This window comes from Vanacampus margaritifer, chromosome 16, assembly GCF_051991255.1.
Source record: "Vanacampus margaritifer isolate UIUO_Vmar chromosome 16, RoL_Vmar_1.0, whole genome shotgun sequence".
Classification (NCBI taxonomy): domain Eukaryota; kingdom Metazoa; phylum Chordata; class Actinopteri; order Syngnathiformes; family Syngnathidae; genus Vanacampus; species Vanacampus margaritifer.
Genome location: NC_135447.1, coordinates 4158248 through 4179284, shown reverse-complemented (window position 1 = coordinate 4179284; position 21037 = coordinate 4158248). Strand labels below are relative to the sequence as shown.

Sequence of the window (21037 nt, the reverse complement as noted above, 5' to 3'; positions counted from 1 at the left end):
AGCATTGTTACTTGATGCCATGCGCCAGGTTTCTCTTTTAAGCATAGACATTTTTGACAAAAAGTTTATTTTCTTTAGGTAAGTCCTAATTTTGACATTCATTTACAAGAAAAGCTGTCATGATTTTTAGGGGGAAAAGGCACAAAAAAAAGGATTGTCATACTTGAAGAAAAAATTCAATTCTGAAAAATAACTTTATTGCAGTTCAGCCATGTTTTTTTTTAAACTGCATTATAAGAATACTGTAATCGTGTGAGAAAAAATACCCTGAAATGTTAGCAAGAGATTTGTTTCCATTTTATGAATACAAGCAAATAAATTTCCCAAGGATTTTTTTAATTTTACAAAAAAAACTTTTAACAGCCTGAAGAAGAGTATTACAGTACTGAAAGTCATTGCTATTTCCTTGTCTTTACTGCCACCCGGAGGACACAATTACTTGGCAAAGGATGCTGAAGGGAAATCTGGTCATCCAGCATTATGACATCACACCTGGCATTCTATGCCTATTCAAGTTCAGAAATAGTGGAATAATCCTGCAGAGGTTCCAAAGTTTTTCGCTTCTTATCATTCGTTCTCATCATTGCTGTCGCTGTCGTCCTCGCCTTTCTCCTCGTGGTCCCGTGTTGGTGCGGCCGCGGGTGGCGGCGCATCCAGACGAGCCCAAAACATGGCCTCCGACTTCCTCATGGCCACCTCGACCTTAGCCGCCATCATGTTGACGGCGCTCTGACTCGCGTTGATCACCTGCCAAGTGACAGAGGCATTGACGGTGGTGTTGGGAACGCTCCCCTACATTCCCCAACTCGTGGACTTACTCCCCACAGGCTTATCTTCTGCTCAAACTCCTTCTCGCCCTCAAAGACCATGTGGATATGCAAGGTAGTGCTGTTGGCGTCTACGTAGCTCAGCTCAGGCACGGCGTTCTTGGCATAGATGGAGATGATGACCTGCGAGCCCGTCTGGTGCCAGTCGAATCGGCAAGGCACCACCTTCTTGCCCTGCGTCAGGTATACAGTAGTACATTTAGAAATTGTTCCCTGCCTACTCTCATAAAAATATAGAATTAAGCAAAAAATATCTATCTATCTATACCACCCCACACAAAAAAATGTATTGTGATTCCATTGGTGCTGAACTGCTAGTATGTGGGCGTCCACTGTATCTCGTACAATCTTTCCCGCAGGGATGTCATTCTGACTCATGGAGGACTACAGAAATGTAAGACTATTTATTGTTAATTTGGACAATTTAAAACTAAGGTCTCTAAATAATTGATTATTAGTCATTGCGGTTCTATTTTTTTCATAACAGGAAACATGCTACAAAAAATGTTGGGTGTCTTGTGGGAGACTAAAACAAGATTGTCATATCCATTCATTCCAGTGGGCAAAGTTCCATACATGTCAACCCTAATTTGGTCCCACCTGTATTACAAACCCATAAAATCCTTATTTTCCCATAAAAATCCTTATGTCAGTTTTATCAATACTAAAGCTGTTTCATGCAATAACATTAATCTTACCTTACTTTCTTTCTTATATGAAGACATTGACAGTATCTTGTTCCGAATGACATTTTATTGCACAAAGAAAAAACAGATTTCTAAATATCACTTTTGTTGCTTCACATTTCTCTCGTGCAACTTTGATTTCAAATGTTCTTTGACATCGTAAATGCCAGATGCCGCAACCTTAATGTCCCGTGAACAAAGCGAACATGATGCATACTCTTCTCCAAGTTTTGACGGACCAATTACCTTAAATAAATCCGTCCATTCCGAACGAAAACGTCCGGTGTATCTTGTTTTTTTTGGCCGGCCTGTCCCCCATTTTCTCAACCACTGCGAACGACTCGCAATTTTCGCGCTAACACAAATTTCTTAACATGCGCATGTCAGGAAACTGTTAGAAGTCTCGCGCGATAGACGAGATTTTGTGACCGGTTGTTGTTTAAATCGAGCTTATGCACACGTGTAGCACGTAGCCGACAGTAAATACTAAATAAATTTAAAAAAGGGTAAGCAATATATACTAATATTATTATTTTCATGAAAACAGTTAAATCCGTATTCATTTCCAAATACGCCCGTATGCTTTTGCAACACTTAAAAATCCGTAAGAAATACGGACAAACCTTATGGGTTGACATGTATGAAGTTCATTTGAGCATGGTTAAGGTGGCTTTGCGTGGGGGATGATTTCACAATGTACCACTAGATGACGCCAAAGAGCTGTTGCCAACAACCCACCTCGTCCTTTTTCCTCCACAGGTGCTGGCCTTTGGTACAGCCCACCTGTGAGAGGAAAGCGTTGAAGTCAGAGGTTTTCTTCTTGCAGCAGCTCCAATACTTCATCCTGAACGTGGAAATAAAAACATGTACTTGCTTCTTTTCACAGGAAGAGATTATTCAAAGTGGAACGCTACCAACCCTTCGTGAAAGATTGGAACTCCAGAGTGAAAGAAGCACGGGGCCGAGTCACTGGCCGGGCCGTCGAAACTCTTTTGGGAGGGGAAAAAAATGATGTGAGTTTCACTTCAGTTTTTCATTGTCAAATCAGCCGAATCAACACTTGTTGATTTAAATTCTCAAGGTTAAAGCGTAAACTCAACAATTATTGGCATTGAGAGAATTTCTGATGCAGGTTTTGTGCTACGCTACGTTCCATATATATTTTTAATTTTTTTTAAAAAATTGAGGAAAAAATGAAATATGTCTTAAAGCTGCAATATGGAACCTTTCCCCCCCCAAAATAACTTTACAGTAAGCTTTTTACTTGACCATTTATGACTAAAATGCCTTCTAATTAGTAGATTAGCACCTTAGCTGTTAACAATGGGTACTCCTGCAAGCCTCTGGCCAATCATTTTCAGACTGGATTCGGGTTACAATTTCCCGCGCCCTGTCTGCGGATGTGAGGTAATGTGCGTGGTGTGTATGCGAACAACGTTACGTGCAGTTTCATTTTTCGTCAGCAGGTGGCAGTAGCGATGTTTTACGTTCGGTAGCTTCAACTCGATTTTGTTTTCCCGCTTTGAAAACTAACTTAACTCCCCTGCATTCCAGTAGTGGCCCTGATACGGTTTGTTACTCGATAAGACAATGCAGATTGTTCCACCTACTTTAGTGCATCCTCCGTTTTTGCAGGATGTTCCGATCTTGACCTCAGCGCCGTCGTCCTCTGCAGGGATGGACACGCGCAAACGTGCAGAATTAATAGTTTGAGTGACAGTTATGAAGCATCAACGTCAACTTGGACTGAGCGTCTCTGACGCAAATGGAGTTCAAATTCCCAGCAGAGATCTTTTTAACTTTCCAGCTGCGGTTTACGTCCTGCTCTTTGGTGAACTGAGTTGCGCCCTCAAAACAGAAAAGTTGCCCTCTCACCTTGTTGGAGTGCATTGGAGTTGTCAGTCAGCTTGAGCTTCTCCAGAGCTTGCTTGAGAGAAGAAGACACTTTGTGCTGCAACCTCACCACGGGCTCGTCGGCACTGAGGCGCACAAAGACGACATCTTGTTAGCCGCGTAGCTTGGGAAAAACATCAAGATTTTTGTTGTGTGCGCTGTCCACTTTTGTATCTTTTTTTTTTTTTAAGAAAAAAAAAGGAATCTGACAATGTTTTTTTTTTTCTAAAGATAAATATTTTTTGCAAGGTCACAATATAACAGGAATAAAGTATTTTTATTTTATTTTGTACTATTACAAAAATGAGTCATATTTGTTCAAGAAAGTCAATTTTACAAGAATAAAGTCATAATTTCCCCACCACAATAATATGATCAGGTTTATTTTGTCTTTTTTTCCCCCAAGATTGTCAGCAAAACACCTAAATATATATATTTCAGAAAAGTGGCGATAATAACATTTTTGTTTTTTTGTTATTTGGTCTTGAATGTCAGAGATTTTTTTCCCCCAAACAATTTTTTTTTTTAAATATTACCAAATGCAGTCGAGATTTACTTTTCCATCTATCAATCCGAGTCGATGCTGTGTGATGAACAGTTCAAATAATAGGTTACCGAGTGAAATTTTAACTGACAGTCAGAGAGCTCCGAGTATAGTACAATGCTTGTAGTTCCAGCTGGACTACCTCATGTGGCTAATATTAGCGACATAGCTTTGTGTGTTATAGCACTGTCAACTACAAGCACAGTAATACATACGCGGTGGCAGCTGAGTGTGTGTCAATCAATAGCGCATTGCTTTTCTATTCTTTTTAAGTTCCTCTCCAATCAATATTGTGTGCCTTGGACGTGAACGCTATTGATTCCAAGCCAAGGTGTCGGACAACCTGGGTCTGCAAATGGCCTCCCGGGGCTTCGGCGCGGAGATGATGTACTCGCTAAATTTGGGCTTCTGCTCGTCTCCGTCTTTCTTCTCTCCCGACGAGGTCACGTCCGGCTTCACCGGCTCGGGGGGTTTCTCTTTGTTGTGGGGACCTTTCGTGCAGCCCTGCCAGCACGAGAGAGGTTCCGTGAAAGGGACACACACACAGAAGTCGTGAACGGGAACAAAAGCTTACCGCGATGCTGAGGAAGTCAGAGAAGTCGGTGGTCCGTCTCTTGCAGCAGGACCAGCCCTGGGGGAGGGAGAGACGAGCGTTAGCGGATGGGTCTCGCTCATGAGGCAATATTTTTCAAGGGCTTTTTACCTTCAGTGCATCGTGGAAGACTGGGATGCCGGGGTGGTAGGTGCAGCCACCTACAGCCACCAAAAAAACAAGGGAAAAGGGGGAAAAAATGATTAGGACTAAAGTAATCATTTTTAGAGATGAAATAAGATTATAATCAAGAAAGCAGGTAACGTTATGAGAATGTTTTCTCAAGATAGTTTGTTTTTTTTCCAGGAAAAAAATTCATCAAATTTTCCTTTTTTCTTTCATTTTAAAATGTTTTATATTCATTTTGGAAAAGTTATTTTTGATGAGTCATGATCTTGCAAAATAGTTTATTTTTAATTTATTTTATATTTGAAAATTGGTAATAGTGTGAGAGCAATTTTATTTTTTCCAAGAACAAAAGTCAGAAAGTTGGGAGTGTAATTTTAAGATTTTATTATTTTAGAAAAACAGTTTAAAAAATGAAGTTACATTTTTAAATTTGAGTTGTTGTTTTTTTTAATTTATTTAGATTTTTGTTGGCAATTAGTTTTTGAAGCTGTAATTTTGCCAGAAAAATCTCTTTTTCCCAGATAAAATATTTAACATCCAGATATGAAAAACTTGGAATAGTATGACAAGAAATTTAAAAGGAATGGGGGGGCGGGGGGGTCCCCAATTTCAGAGTCATGACACTATGAGAATGAGGTGCCAATATCCTTCCAAATTTATTCTCACAATATTTTGTCTCTATTCCTCTAAAAGACTACTTTTTATCTTGAAAGAAACACCTCGTCTTTTTTCTATTGCAAAACTCTGACTTTATTGTGGTAATTCAAGGTGCTACGTGTGCAGCTGCCCGCAGAGACAAAAAATAAATAAATAAAATACCCCCACAACTTTAAAAGTCACATAAAGAGTATCAAATTGCCTGAGTGACCTTATAAAGCAACAATTTCCTTCCAGCAGTCCACACACAGTCCTCCGTCAAGCCTTAAGCTAATGGCACTGCAATGTACCGGGCTGTGATGAAAAGTGGCATGCAATTAAAATGGAAATTAGACAAGAGTCCTGCGCGGAATTTCTGTAGATGAAGACACGGGACCACGTGCGTGTGTTTAATCACACAAAACTAGACAGACACCCGATTGAATTTTAACTACAACAAAGGGCCTCGCAACAGCAATAAGCCGCCAATGAATTGTATTCAGAAGTATGCGGAACAGTCACAAATTCAGACTGATTCCAAGTCATAAGACTTCACTCACTGGCCTTATCTTCAGAGTTTGTACAAATGGGTTTTTGTGCCACACTGAAAAGACATAAATTATACAATGAGAATAGTCCATGTTTCTTGTTATTGTGACAAAACGAATTCATCCAAAAATGCTTTTTTATCTTTCAACAAAATCACATTATTCCAGGACTAGTCATATGTTGTTTTCGATGGGAATATTAGATAATAGTTGCCTTTATTTCTTGGAACAAAAAGTCATATGTTATTGGGTGTTGGGGGATAATCAAGCAAGGAAGACACAGAAATGTCGGCTACCAATAATGTGCGCAAACACATCAACACTACATAGAAGTCACGGGGGGAAAAAACAAATTCACTATTTAAAAACGGAATGTTATGTCTATTTGGGTTATCTTCGTCTACTAGTTACATTTGCTTGATGATGAGTAAATATGTCTTTATATGGTCTTCTCAACCACTGTGTACAGTACCCCCCAAAGTGCAACGGTCCGGCAAAGTTGCTAATCATACGCTAAAAAAAACGTTTTCCATCAATAATCGGGCTAAGTATAACTCACAGCTCAAATAAGTCTGGAAGTGAATTAAAGTGCGCCGAGTTTGTTTCGATTCGTGTCAGTTATCTGGAGTTAGTTTGGGCCTGTTGGCTCGTAGAATTTTCCAGATGAATGGTTAGCCTCGCTAGCTGCGTTAGCTACTCACCGTCCGGGTTGTTGTCCGGGTCAAACCGCTGCCCGCAGCCCTTATTGTAGCACAAAGCAGACATGGCGACGAGTTAATGTATTTTAAATGTGGAAACTGACACGTAAAAAGCAGCACTAGAAAGCGCGACACCGGGAGACGCAGCGGATGCCGCACACCGCTACACACACACACGCTCACTTCCGGGTTTGTTCGGCTCATTTCGGCAAATATCAGCACACGCTCAGCCCAGTGCCTCCATCACTCCCTCCGTCGCTCGTTTATTTCCGGGTTTCCTCGGCTTTTTCCGAAAAGCATTGATCAAGGAAATGTCCTCTTTTTTGTTGTTGTTGTTTTAAGAAAAATCTTGTTTTTACGAGAATGTTTTTTTTGGTAGATATTTAGGTGAAAAATAGGGTTGATTACAAAATATTATTTTGAAAGTAGATCCCCCCCCCCCCCGTCATTTCAAGATTATTGTGTTAGCCTTATTTGACAAAAGGTTTTGTTCAAAGAACACTTAATTTCTTTTTAGAAAGACCCTTCTAATGTGTTGGCCGCCTGCAGTTCTGTCAGAGACCTGTTGGTGGTCTCAAGGTGTATGAAATGTTTAACATGCGCATAGAGATGTTATTACTATCTGTCACAGTCTGATAATATCATTAATAAATGTATTTTTTTTCTTCTAGAAAATATATGAATATAATAATAATAATAAGAATGTTGTGTTTTTAGATTGTCTTAATATTCTTCGGAGAAAAGACAAGGGTTTAGATCTGAGAGGTCCATAGATAGCGTATCTATGGTCATAACACACGCGAAGATGCTCTCGTTCACTTCCGCACTTGTTCGGCTTTTTTCGGCCAAAATCGGCGCCCCCTCTCTCGCTCGCTCGCCCACCGACTGCCTCCCGGCTCTCCCTCCGCGGTCCCAAAGCGGCGGCAACTGATGCTGCTGGCCGGTCCCCCTCGAAGAAAACTTGCGCAAAGCCTTTTTGTTCCCTTTCTTTTCCCTCCCAGTTGTCTTTTAATCGCCGGTTGGACCCACACAAAACGAGGGAAGCAGCGGGGTTGTTTTAACGTCCATTTTGTGGCACGCTCGGCAGGACGCAGGTGCGTGAAAACTGGGACAATTGGCGTGTACTTTGGCGGCTGATGGCTGCGGCTCTTAGACGAGTGCCTCCTGGCGGGATGTAACGTGCTCGTCTGAGTGCTTTTGAAGACTTTTTCCTCCCTTGGGAGAATGAGGGAAGATGCACTTTTGAGTGATTTCACAAAAGAAAGGTAGGACAACATGATATTTGTGAGTGACAGAGGATCCAGGGGTTTGCTTAGTTAGGCTATCGACGACTGTATCTCAGTCATAGATGCAATACAACCGTCATATTGCCATTCAAAAACATTGCACACCCTGCTGCCATTAACAGCCTGACCAATATGTATTATGCATTTGAACTTTTTCACACTCTACCCCGAGTTGTGCAGAGACAGATTATGCACTTTTCACATTTAGACGGTTTCTAGATATCTTAAAGAAGCTCATTACGGAAAGTTGACTTTTTAATAGCTTGTTGGTAAATAATAAAGTCTCTTGAGCCCACATTCCTAGTGTGCAATTAAACAGCCGAGTAAATCTTTTGTTGCCTGTTTTAGAAAATGAGTCCATAGAGGAGACATTCTCATTTTCCTTGTCATAATTTGGCTAATTTATACAACAACCGTCCCCACATCCAGCTTCTCCGGCTGTGACTTGTCTGAAGCAATGTCATGTGGAGCTGCATTGAGTTTTGTTGGATGCACAGATTGGGCTTTTGATAAGCGGCACATCATTGATTTCCCCACACACTGGGGGTCTGCTTCCACAAGTAGAATGTGCTCGCCTAGCCACAACGCCCTAGTATCGGCTCCGGTCGTCATGGTAACACCCAACAAAACTCAATGCAGCTCTGCTTACATTGTGGCTATGGCATGAGGATTAACACCGTGTCGAAAGGATGCTGTGAATTTTCTGATAAGCCACAGATGCTTGATTGCTCGTTGAAGGCTGTTCGGAGTGATGGGGGCTCGAATGTGGGAGGGGTTTGTGATCTGCAATGTTTCCGCCTCATGCAGCATCAACGCAGAATCGCACACTAATTGGCAAGTGTGTTTTTGTATTTCAGTGGCTTGATAATGACGTGCTGACTCCTGATAGATATTATAACATTTTTAATACTTCATTTTATTTTATTAACCATTGCTACACATTATTAACATTTTAATTCTTTATATCAACCTTGTCGAAATGTTTTGTGTCCTGTGCAGAGCAGATGGTGTTGACTTCGTATAGGCTGACCTTAAACTGGGACATACTATTTAGTCTAAAAAAGTTCCTTCTCAGCACTTTGTGCGAAAACACATTTGGTCCTTGAGAACAGAATCTGTTTTGAACACCCACACCTGACTCTGTTTTCGCCATCGCTCACGGAAAAGTACCAGAGAGTATGTTTTGTCTACAAATGAAAGAGAGGAGGTCTTTTTAACTATAAGAAACCGTTGTGCGCGCGGAAGAGCTACATTTGACGCTCTGAATCCCACGATGTTTAAGTGATGATTAGAGGCAGTTATTTGTCCAGAGATTCTCTGTTTTTTATTAAATCATTTTTGCAAAGGTGTATTTTTCTTACGTTAAATCTATCCTCATTTTTGGAACACGCAAAGAGGACAAAATTCTAAATTCCTCTTCACTCCCCAATAGAGGATAATGAATTGCAGTACACTTAACACCTACTTATAAGACCATGGTTGAAATTTGACCATTCATTTTTGGGAACCTCTCGCTGCTCACCCCACATCGCATCTTGACCAATGCACAAACATGGCTTTTTGTTACCATGACAACAAGAGACAGGACAAGGGAAAAAAGCGGGGAAGAAAAAGGATGACCGTACCCGTAATAACAAGTTAGCCGAACGTTTGAGTATATGTCGCTTAACAGAAGTTCGCACTTATCTGTTCCGCCACTGCAGTGCTGCTTACCCTTTGGCTTTGACATGATAGCGCTTCCATGTCATCACTTGGAATTGGCAGATCTTCACTCAGCCTGCCTGCCAAGTGATTAGTAGAAAAATTGGGTGCGTACGGGTAACGCTAAAATTCACAAGGGCTTGCTTGCTCACAGGCACATTCTGGGAAATAGGCAGCAAACAAAAGATTGACTTTGTTGCTTCATTTCACACTAGATGAGAGTGCCAGGCCCTCCAGAGACCCAACTATTTGTAATCAAGCAATTAAAAAGTCCATTTCCGTAATATGTCCCTTTCATTGTTATCAGTCTGTGTTAGAAATACGGGTTAGAAGAAGAGTGAGTGTTCAATGTTTGCTTGAAGGAAAGGCTTTTTCTTTGCCTTTGGCTGCATTTGAATGGAAACACACTGTAGTGCAAATTTGAAGATGCCGTCACATCGCTGTAATATTGAGGAAGACCCCTGAAATGTCTTTGTCGCCGCGGCCCTCTATCAACATTTTAACAAGTACCCCAAATGCCAGCCAGTGATAGTTTATTCTTTTGTGACGCTTTTTCCTCTTGCAGGATGACTGGGTGATGTAACAGCCATGAAGCCCAATCTGAGGGCAATTATGACGCGCTTCCCGCTCCTTTACCGTCGTATTTGCGTTCTGCTCGCCTTCCCGACGCTACTCGGCCAGCTGTTGCCGGAGGCGAGGGCCGGCCAAGGCCTGCTGCTCTTCAGCCAGCCTGCCTACAACGCCTCCATCTTTGAGAACTCGGCCGCCAGGACGTACGCCGGGAGCCGGGTGAAAATGGGCGTCGCCCTAGTCCGATCGTTTGACGTCAAGTTCTCCATCGAGTCCGGCGACGGCGAGGGAGTCTTCCAAGCAGAGGACTTCACGATGGGGGATTTCTGCTTCCTGCGCTTGCGTACAAACACCGGCGCCATGCTGAATCGGGAAGTGCAAGACAATTACACTCTGACGGTGAAGGCTTCCGCCCAAGGAGGCCTGGAAGCACTGACCACCGTCTACATAAGCGTCCTCGACACTAACGACCTCCGTCCTCTCTTCTCCCCCACCTCTTATTCGTTCGTGGTGTCCGAGAGCGCCCCTTTGGGCGCCAGCATCGGCCGCGTGACGGCCACCGACGCCGACGTGGGCTCCAACGGCGAGTTCTACTACTTTTTCAAGAGCAAACTGGACCTCTTTGCCGTGCACCCCACCAGCGGCGTGGTCACGCTGACCGGCCAGCCCAGGATGGACAACCAGAACCCCCTGGAGTTGGAGGTCCAGGTGGTGGACCGCGGGATGAAGCTCTACGGTAGCAATGACATCAGCAGCACGGCCCGACTGGTGGTGAGCGTGACTCAGATAAATGAGTTTGCGCCCATCCTGAGGGCGGTCCCGGCGGTCCCGTCGTGGACCGACCCAAACCCGGTCTTTGCCAAAGTGGTGGTGGAGGATAAAGATGAGGGTGTGAGCGGGTACACGGAGCGGGTGTCCATCATTGACGGTGACCCATTTGAACAGTTTGTGATTGATCGGTCGCCACTCACGGCAAATGAATATTGGGTCACAGCGTCACAGCAGGTGGACTGGAACCGATACCCCTACGGGTGCAACTTAACCTTCCAGGCTAAAGACAGGGGCATCCCTCCTAAGTTCTCTAACACTCAATCGCTTCTGTTGTTGGTCACAAAGCCCGAACCCACACGGGGGAGTTTTGAGAAAGACGTCTATGAAGTGGTGCTGAGTGAAATTGCCCCCCCCGGCACCGTTGTCGAGGTACTGAGAATCTCCCCGGCTCCCGCGAGTGTCAATTACAGCTTCTGCAGCCTCTCAGAACTAATGTACTTTGATATCAATCCCTCGACCGGCGTTATTATGACCTCAAGGCGGCTGACAAGGATATCACAGATTTTCATGGAGATGGAAGTGTTAGAGGCTGTCAGCCGGCTGAGAGCAAAGGTCCGGATCAGCGTGGAAGACGCTAATGACAACTCCCCGGCGTTCGGCCGGCCGTTTTACGACGTTTCCATCAACGAGAGCTCGGCCGCCGGCACCGTCGTTCTCATCGTGTCCGCCGCGGATGAAGACAAAGGAGAGAACGGCTACGTCACGCACACCATCAACGGGCAGCCGTCGCTTCCGTTTGCCGTGGACCAAGACACGGGGGAGCTGAGGATCACGCGAGACCTGGACTTTGAATCGTCTGAAGAAATCTACACGTTTACCGTGCGAGCCTCGGACTGGGGTTCGCCCTACAGGAGGGAGAGCGAGGTCAACGTCACCATACGTTTGATCAATATAAATGACAACCCTCCTATCTTTGAGAGGGTCTCCTGCAGAGGGATGATCGGCCGGGATTTCCCTGTCGGCCAAACCATCGTCACTCTGTCGGCCGTAGACATGGACGAACTCGGGATGGTCAAGTACGAGGTCATTTCCGGAAATGAAATGAGCTACTTCGGGCTGAATGCCGAGTCCGGCGCTTTGTCGTTGAAGAGATCATTAGCGGGGGCGAATTTGAAGAGTGGGATGTTCAACTTGAAAGTCGTTGCCACAGATGGGGAGTTGTCCTCCATGGCCATGTTTGTGAATATATCCGTCGTGAGGGGTTCGGTAGCCCCCCGAGGGCTCAGCTGCAAAGACACCCAGGTGGCCCAGTTGATGGCTGAGAAAATGCTCTCAAAGGCCTCAGCCATGGCTCGAGTGAGACAAGAAGACAGAAGTGCGGATGTCTTCTCTGCCAACAAACAAGCGCCGCAGTTTGAGGCCTTGCCTACGAGCATTCTAGTTCGGGAGGATCTCCCACCCGGAGCCAGCGTCTTCCAGGTGAGGGCAAGGGACGACGACCCCGGCTTCAACGGCCGTCTTCTCTTTTCCATATCCGACGGCAGCAAAGAGAACTGTTTGACGGTGGACATGGAGAGCGGCTTGCTGAGCGTCCTGCGGCCGCTCGACCGCGAGCGAACCGACCGCTACTTTCTCAACATCACCGTCTACGACCAAGGTGTCCCTCAGATGTCCAACTGGAGAATCCTGACCGTCATCGTGGAGGATTCCAACGACAACGACCCGCAGTTCGCTCAGGACGCATTCACTGCGCTGGTTGCGGAAAACGCCCCCTTGGGCACGCAGGTGGTCACCATCTCTGCTTTTGACAAAGACGCCGGTCAGAACGCACAGCTGTCTTATCTTTTGCTGACAAGCGTCCCTCAGTTCGGCATTGACGGCGAGACCGGTGGCGTCTTTGTGGCCGGGCACTTGGACCGGGAGAGCTTCCCGACGTTCACTCTGAGGATCGAGGCCAGAGACAAGGCCGAAAGAGGCAACCGGCGATCGTCAGTGACCACACTGAACATAATCGTGGAAGACGTGAACGACTGCGCCCCGTCGTTCATCCCGAGTGCTTACAGCGCTCGCGTGCTGGAGGACCTCCCACCGGGGGCTGTCATCATGTGGGTGCAGGCCAAGGACCCTGATATCGGGCCCGGCGGACAAGTCCGGTACTCCCTCTTCAGTGACTTCAACGGCACATTTGAGGTTTGCCATCTTTTGTTTATTCTTTCATCATCCATCCTACATTTGTGCCTTTGTATTACGGTGAACCATTTGAGATGCACCATCTTGTTTTCAAAGGGGTCCGATCATACGTTACAAACATCAGAGTAAATGGCCCAATGTTTGTTTCTGTATGTGCTCTGTTGAGCTCTCAAAATTAATCGACAAGTAATCGATAACCAAATTAATCGACAACTCTTTTAATAATCGAGTAATCATTTAGCGCCATTGTTTAAAATAAAATTGTCCAAATCCTGCAATTTCAGTCTCTCAACAGTAATTATTCTCTGATTTCTGTAGTCCATCAGAGTAGACTGATTATCTTTTGTATTTATAAGACATTTGCAAACATTTACTTTTACTTATGAAAACAGTGACTGAATTAGTTTCAAAAAGGTTGGCGAGTACAACATCAATGTTTTATTGGTTTTTTATCACCAAAAAATACTAAAGGAACAACAATAATTGTCTAACAAACAGCAATTGGGGGAAATATTATATTGTAATACACTTTAATGCGGAATAAAATGGTATTCAATTATTCGATTAATCGATAGAATAATCGATTCTAAAAAAATAATCGATAGTGACAACCCTACTGCTCTGCGCTGACTGGCGACAAGTCCAAGGTGTAGTACGCCGCAAAAGGCTCCAGCTGTCTGTGACCTTAAACAGGATAAGCGATATAGAAAATGGATGGATAGATGGAAAAAGGATTATCCGTCCTACATATGTCCTACATATTTAAATGCTGCATTTACTGATGTGTGTGCGTGTGTGTGTCAGATGCACGCTGCGAGCGGCGTTTTGAGGATCAGGAAGGAGCTGGACTTTGAGACGCAGGCGTTTTATAACCTGACCTTACTCGCCGAGGACCGGGGGTCACCCACCCTCAGCAGCCTGACGTATGTGGAGGTGGAGGTGCGGACCACTCATGAACATGTGTACAAGAAGTCAGATTGAGAGATTAGTGTTTCATTAAGGTGGCAAAAGTAATCACACACTCTACTTACTTAGAAGTACTGATAAAAAAAATAAAAATAAAAATGAAATAGATCTGCCATGATGGAAATCAGCTTATTTTCACACAAAGTAGTTTCCCCTGTTATTGTATTTTGCTCATTCTGAAAAAAAAAGAAAAGGTAAAAGTCCCTGGACACGAAAAAATTTTGACAGGATGATACGTTAGTACTAAACTTGACAACAGGTCCTGCATGAGCCCAACAAAACAACATGACAAAAAGTGCATAATTAGATAATGATAACAATAATGAGGTGTTTATTCAACAGAGAATTTTTGAATAACAGAAGCTGTTTGGGTGTTTTTTTTTGGCTGGCAGAAAATCAGCCTAACCGACAGAATAATTATTTTTTTTATCTCAATTAGGCCACAAATGACGATGTTGACGATGTTGCGGCATCGTCGTTAATGCTGTCAGTTTCACATTCCTCCACGCCGCCGCCGCTGTCACAGATTTTTTTTTTTCCGACCTTATATTGTCAGTCCCTAAGATCTCAATAAGCCAATCAAGACCTGAACCACGCTTGACTTCACCGCTCTCTTTTTACCTCGGATCATAATCTGCGTAGCTTGAAAAAAAAGTTACAAGCCTATTTTAACAAAGTAAGGAGTAGGAAGTGCAGATATTTGTAATCAAATGTTGGGAAAATAAAAGAAAGAGTTGGCTAAAACGTAAATACTCAAGTAAAGGACCGATAGCCCCCCCCAAAAAAAAAGTAATAGGGGTGCCAAAATGAGTTCCTTAACGCCACTACTTTTTTTAACGCATGGTTACTTCGAAAGCCTGTACTGGGGGAGTTACAACGCAGCAGACACGTCCGCGTCAAAATTTAGCAGTAATACATTTTATATTTGTGGAGACTGAGCTCAAGTGGTATTTTACAATTTTGAAAATGTGCAGAATTTCACAAGTTACTTCATATTAAAGATGAGATAGTTCTTAATATAAAAAGGAAAATGCGCTGAGCTGTCACCAATGTCTGACAAATGCAACTATGCCATCTAGTGGCAGAAAAAAATGAGCAATATCTTTTTAATTTTAACTCAATTTTATGAATTTTTAGGAAATTATTGTATCAGTGACTAAACGATGCAGTTTGTTTAACATTTATTTTTTCCCACTTTGATGTGAACAAGAGTATGGAAACTTACAAAAATATATATTTTGTTGTACATTTACAACAGATATAACATTTGTGATTAATTGTGAGTTAACTAATAAAGTAATGCGGTTAATTACAATTAAAAATGATAATCGCCCGACACCCCTAGTTACAAAGTACTCGTGCTTCCTTGCGTCCCTCCACTGTTAATTGGCCAACCGGTTTCCAGGTGGTGGACGTCAACGAGAACTTGTACGCGCCCTACTTTGCCGACTTCGCCGTGAGAGGCTCGGTGAAGGAAAACTCCAGGGCGGGCACCAGCGTGCTAGCATTGGACGCCAAGGACGACGACAACGGGAGGGACGGCGCCTTGAAGTACTCCATCCGGGGCGGCAGCGGCCTCGGCGCCTTCACCATCGACGAAGACACAGGTTCGATGCCCCAAACCCAATTTAGCATCCAATACCAGTCATGCGCCTCGCGCAGGATGTTTCTATTTATTTGTAATTGGTGGCTTATTAAAGTCCTGTTGTGTTTTGCATTTCGGCAGCTGTGCGATAGATGCAATCAAGGGCTGCGTGATTACTTGATTTATAGGAGTTGGGCAAAAGTATTGGGACACAAGGCCTAGGTCACTGATGGTGGACCTGAGAGAAGGCCTTGTGGTTTTTGGTGGCCACACCAAACCGATCCAAGCATGCTTTTATGTATGGTTGACTTTTTTTAATATATTTGTTATTTTTGTTTTTTTATTTTTCTCTCCAGAAAAAAAAAAAAAGGATGATTGACTTTTTGATTTATTTATTAACCCTGCTGGTACGTTGGTTTCGTTGATATTTCAAAAATAATTACATTAATAGAAGCAATGTGTTTTAAGTAACAGTTTACACTTTTAAACAAAAATAATAATAATAAAATTGGAGATAGCACGCAAGTATGTTTGCTTTTATTTGGTGTCTGCTTGTTTTAAAAATCGAATGATAAGATAAAAGTTTTTTTTGTAAAAAAAAAAAAAAGAAAATCTTTCTTGGATTTTTAAACTTGGGAAATGCAGCATAACAGTACGGTTGGTATATATTCATTTCCTGGCAAAAATGTCAAATATGAAAAAAAAAATATCCATTGCAAATATGTGACATTTTCATTAACATGTGTTTTTTTTTTTTTTCAGGAGAGCTCAGTATTGTTCATTCGATTTGACATCATCATTGCTCTCCTTTTTTTTTTTAAAAAACAAATAAATTAAAAAAAATTAATAAATGTTTTTTGTTTATTTATTTGTTTGTTTTTTAAAATATATATACATATATATACATATACACATATAAATATATATATATATTTTTTTTGTTGATTGCACTTCTTTAAGCCAAGTAAAGATTTGATACGGAATAAGTGGGTCATTAGGGCTGTTGTCTCTCAATTACAGAGAGACCGATTATTGCTAGCCCAATATCCCCGGGCACGTCGATATTCAGCATTTTGACGAATGTCGGATATACACAGTATGTTGTTGTATATGTATTGCATGTTGTTTGCGGTTGTGGATACAGACCCCACATTCATCCATTATTTATACAACTATAAAACTTTTTTTTAAATGAATGAATTGATGGAGTTTAACCGCCTTAAAATATTGTATAAAGCCCATCATGAAATTTTACCAGCTAATATACAAACTAAATTGATAAAAACTGAAGGTGAGTACAAATTAAGAGGAACAGACTTTTTTTTTTTTCAAACCTAAATATAGAACAAAAGAAAAAGAAACTCAAGGTGTCAGCCTGTGGAACAATCTGGATTGTAAAACAAAATCTTCTCAGTCTATTTGTATTTTTAAAAAATGTATAAAAGCACAATTACTGCAAAAATATGTATAGCACAAGGACACGCAAGTTGATTTATTTTTGGATTATTTTGTAGGATTGTTACATTGAAAGCGTCTTGACCGCTCGCTGTCATTCATTTTGTGTGTGTTTTTTTTGGGGCAGTTGATCAGACAAAACAAGTCTTACTTCTTTCTTTTACTTTACTTTGAATTTGAATATTGCTTTATATTGTCTCTTTTCTTTTACAAATGAATGAAAATAAAATAATAATAATAATAATAATAATATTGACATCGATCTTTTTCATAAAACTGATGACCGATAATAAGTAATTCAAAACTGTGTTAACTTCAGGAAACAAATATATATATTTTTTTGGGTGTTAACTTTATAATAGAAGCTGCTGACCTTGGGAACTCTCTGCACTTTCTGTTTTTGTTTGAAATTTAAACTAAGATAAGTGAGAATTTAACATTTCAGAAATTCCGGAAATCCTTTTACTGTAGAAAATAATAGGAAGCTACTTGTTTAAGTTTTCATTGAACTTTTCAGTACATGCTGATGACCTTCGGGGCCTCCTGAACTTTTTGTTAGAATTTTAAAACAAAAATGTATATTGTCTAAGATTAAAAAGAAAAAACAAACATATTACAAATCTGAAAAGTTGTTCAGTAAAAATAATAATAAAAATGGTTAAAAACATTTAGACAAAGTTAAGAGTTTGTATTTTTTAAAATTTTGACTGTCACTCCAATATTTTCCCTTTTAGTGAAAGTGATCAGTCACCTCCTTGGCTACTAATAATCTGTATCTGTATCGGCCCTGAAAAAAAACATACGGGTCTATCTCTACTCTTAATGGAGCTTGGTGGCGAGTGACGTCAGAGTCGTTGAGTCACTGGTTCACGATGTGTCGTGAGATCTTTATTTTAATGAGGGCAACAGCGCTGGCCGAGCTTGGGGGCGTGGCCTGCAACCGAGCCGCAACACGGGATCAAGGCTTTCCCGTCCGTATACGTGCGACTCTATCACATCTAACAAAAAAAAAAAACCGCAATGCGATGGTGTCACGTTCCGCATACGACGTTGGCATTTGTTGTACATGACCTCCGTGGGAACACGCGGATTAGATGAAATCCCAGGACTTCTCATTGACCGCCTGCGGAAAATGCCACACGTGTCTGCGCATTCCATATTTGCATGAAAGTTGAGCGTGCAGAAACCTTTCACTCTATTTCACAGTGTGATGGGATTCTCCTGGTGTATGATTGTCTCAGGCGTGATTTGATATCCGGTATAATCCGCAATGCTATGCAATATATGGTCCAATATGATATGTACACAAGAAATGAGATTCACACCATGAGAAACTGTATAGTGCGTGCCTTGCCTTTATGATAGTGACATACAGTATATGACGATAAGAAAGTACGATATCATCCAATACGATACAATAGTAGCATAAGAATCGACATGTCTGGTCGGTGCTGGATTTCACTTTCCTTTCTTTCCTTTGGTCCTTCCTCGGGTCTCCTGACGGCCTCACGACTCTGGCTGGAAGTGTTCTGTTTAGGTGAACGGTATGGGATTTTTTTAATAGGTTTTAGGTGAACTAATGAATACTGAAGGGGAATAAAGGAATTTTGTCCTCTTTGCGCGTTCCAAAAATGAAGATAGATTTAATGCAAGAAAAATACACCTTTGTAAAAATGATTTAATAAAAAAAACAGAGAATCTCTGGACAAATAACTGCCTCTAATCATCACTTAAACAGGTGGGATTCAGAGCGTCAAATGTGTTTCTTCCGGGTGTCGAACGGCTTTTATAGTTTAAGGACCTCCTCTCTTTTATTTGTAGACAAAACATATCTCTGAGTACTTTTCCAGAGCAGATGGCGTAAACAAGGTCAGATTTGGGTGTGTGTTCGGGACTGAATATGTTATATAGTTGAAGGTTCTATTTTTCCCCATAACAAAATCTCACAAACAAGTTGAACCAAATTTACGGTGGCCCTGACTGATGAAGAAAGTAAAAAGTGTGTGTGTGTGTTATTTCAAAGCAAATTTTGTTTTCAAACACCGAAATGTGCGTGTACAAAATAAAACAAGGAATTTTGGACCAATCAATGTGCACCAGCCCAAGGTCAGACCATACCGAGATCAACACCTTCTGCTCTACTAAGGACACAAAACGTTTCGACAAGGTTAATAGAAAGAATTGGGATGTTCATAGTGTGTAACAATGGTTAATAAAATAAAATGAAGAATTAAAAATGCTACAATATCTAACAATACACGCACGCACGCACATACACATACTCACCCACATACAAAAAAAAAAAAAGAAAAAAAGAAAGCAATGATGATGACATGTCAAATCGGTAAAATTACCGAAAGAACAATACTGAGCTCTCCAGAAAAGAGGAAGAAAAAAAAAGAATCGATATGTCACCATAGCAATACGGTTTGGTGCTATACAATAAGATTGAATACAATCATGTTCGCTATTGTATGATAAGATTCAATTGGATGATGATTAGACATGATGCAATATGATACAGTATAATCTGCCATGCGATACAAAACAATCTAAAATAAGATACAACACACAATTCCTGTAAAATACCTTTTTTTTTTTTCTCTCCATAACATACACTTATATAATGAACACTTTGCGCCTCTCTCGTTTTTGACACTTGCGCAAGGTCAAGGAGAACTTTATTATCCCCGCAGGGGAACCTTGTTGCGGCAGCTAAGCACACAGCCATCAGATAAAAGCCGCACCACAATAACAAATACAATAAAATAATACCTAGCTAGCACAGAGTAATTTATCGTTTCGTCTTCTCATGTAAAACTAGCCGCCGTTAGCGAGCTCGGCGTCAGTGAAGCGATAACAATCATCGTCGGGACGCTTCATAAAATCGAGCGTGGCCGGGATGGTAAGCAGCTTCTCTCGTCTTGTGCGCTCTTCAGCGTCCACTGAAGGCCCGCGTTGACCTTTAACTAGGCTAATTAGTATTGACGGGCCAGTCAGAGGAGAGCAATCAATTGACACACACATACGAGGCCTGTTGGCTCCGGTCCGCATCCTCTCTTTGGGCCCGCACTCACTGCACTGTACTGACTGGACAGTGTACACTCACAGGACGCAACATTAGAGAAGATGGTTGTTAAGTCCAATAGCAAATGAAGAATGCTTAGATTTCAGAGGTATTTATTTAGCAAAATTGTATTATATATAAAAAAAAACAAAATAAATAAAAAAAAATTAAACATTGTGGTAATGTGTAAATATTTAGTAAAATATTAAATAAAAATGAAAAATAAACAGCAAAAGTATAATGAGAAAAATAAAATGATACTGTGTAATATAATACTACATTTCACCAATAATAAATATTTTTTAAAAGTCAAAAATAAATAAGCATACAAATTACAGTATTTATAATAATAATAATAATCCTGATATTAATAATATACATTGTAAAAATAAAGGTAGAATATAACAAATAAAATATCAAAACTACTATTAAAATCATATGAAATAAAATCAATTTAAAAAAAATTAAAATCGTATAAAATCAAATATATACAAAAAATATTCAAACAAAATTAATAATACAAATAGGGCAGAAAAAGAGAACTAAAATCAAAACTAGAACCTAAAATATCAAAATAAATATTTAAATTAAAAAATATATATACTAAAATAATGTAACAAGTTTAAAAAAGATAATAACACGTGAAAAATATAAAAATAAAAATGTAAACAACAAAAGTACAAATATGAACAGGACAAACTATGTACAAATGAAATAGAATAATATCATGTATTTCTGCAAATACATTTGTTAAAATAATAATCAAAAATAGAATTATACAATAATAAACAAAATACTGTCAATAACATTAACAGGCAACAAAATGAAGACAAAAAATACAAATATTACAGTATACAGTATACAGTATACTATAAAATATTGGCATTTGGTTG

The 21037-nt window shown here is 41.0% G+C and overlaps 2 protein-coding genes across 8 annotated transcripts in view; one reads left to right on the top strand and one right to left on the bottom strand.

The window, feature by feature from the left end:
* Positions 1 to 273: 273 nt before the first annotated feature.
* Positions 274 to 6779, bottom strand: chordc1b (cysteine and histidine-rich domain (CHORD) containing 1b). Its single transcript, XM_077547487.1, has 10 exons — positions 6557 to 6779; positions 4654 to 4703; positions 4525 to 4581; positions 4294 to 4454; positions 3389 to 3492; positions 3124 to 3182; positions 2432 to 2502; positions 2252 to 2357; positions 819 to 1001; positions 274 to 747 (listed from the first exon to the last, which is right to left on the bottom strand). Exons 1-10 carry the CDS (start codon positions 6618 to 6620, stop codon positions 568 to 570), a joined length of 1035 nt encoding a protein of 344 aa, XP_077403613.1. The 5' UTR covers positions 6621 to 6779; the 3' UTR covers positions 274 to 567.
* Positions 6780 to 7484: 705 nt separating this feature from the next.
* fat3b (FAT atypical cadherin 3b) overlaps positions 7485 to 21037 on the top strand; it is a 73053-nt gene continuing 59500 nt past the window's right edge. For all 7 annotated transcript variants that reach the window (XR_013288594.1, XM_077546508.1, XM_077546509.1 and 4 more), the window contains exons 1-4: positions 7485 to 7818; positions 10106 to 13071; positions 13876 to 14010; positions 15443 to 15644. Coding sequence is in view for 6 of the 7 variants with exons in the window: in XM_077546508.1 (XP_077402634.1) it covers positions 10129 to 13071; positions 13876 to 14010; positions 15443 to 15644 (3280 nt within the window). In the remaining variant the exon portion in view is untranslated. The remainder of the gene's footprint in view (positions 7819 to 10105; positions 13072 to 13875; positions 14011 to 15442; positions 15645 to 21037) is intronic.

What these genes read in the sequence shown, in the direction of transcription:
- chordc1b (XM_077547487.1), bottom strand. Translation starts at nt 6,620, where the DNA reads ATGTCTGCTTTGTGCTACAATAAGGGCTGCGGGCAGCGGTTTGACCCG. An exon ending in CTCCAATGCACTCCAACAAG is followed by an intron (nt 3,183 to 3,388) that starts GTGAGAGGGCAA and finishes CCATCCCTGCAG; the next exon opens with AGGACGACGGCGCTGAGGTC. An exon ending in AGAAGATAAGCCTGTGGGGA is followed by an intron (nt 748 to 818) that starts GTAAGTCCACGA and finishes GTCACTTGGCAG; the next exon opens with GTGATCAACGCGAGTCAGAG.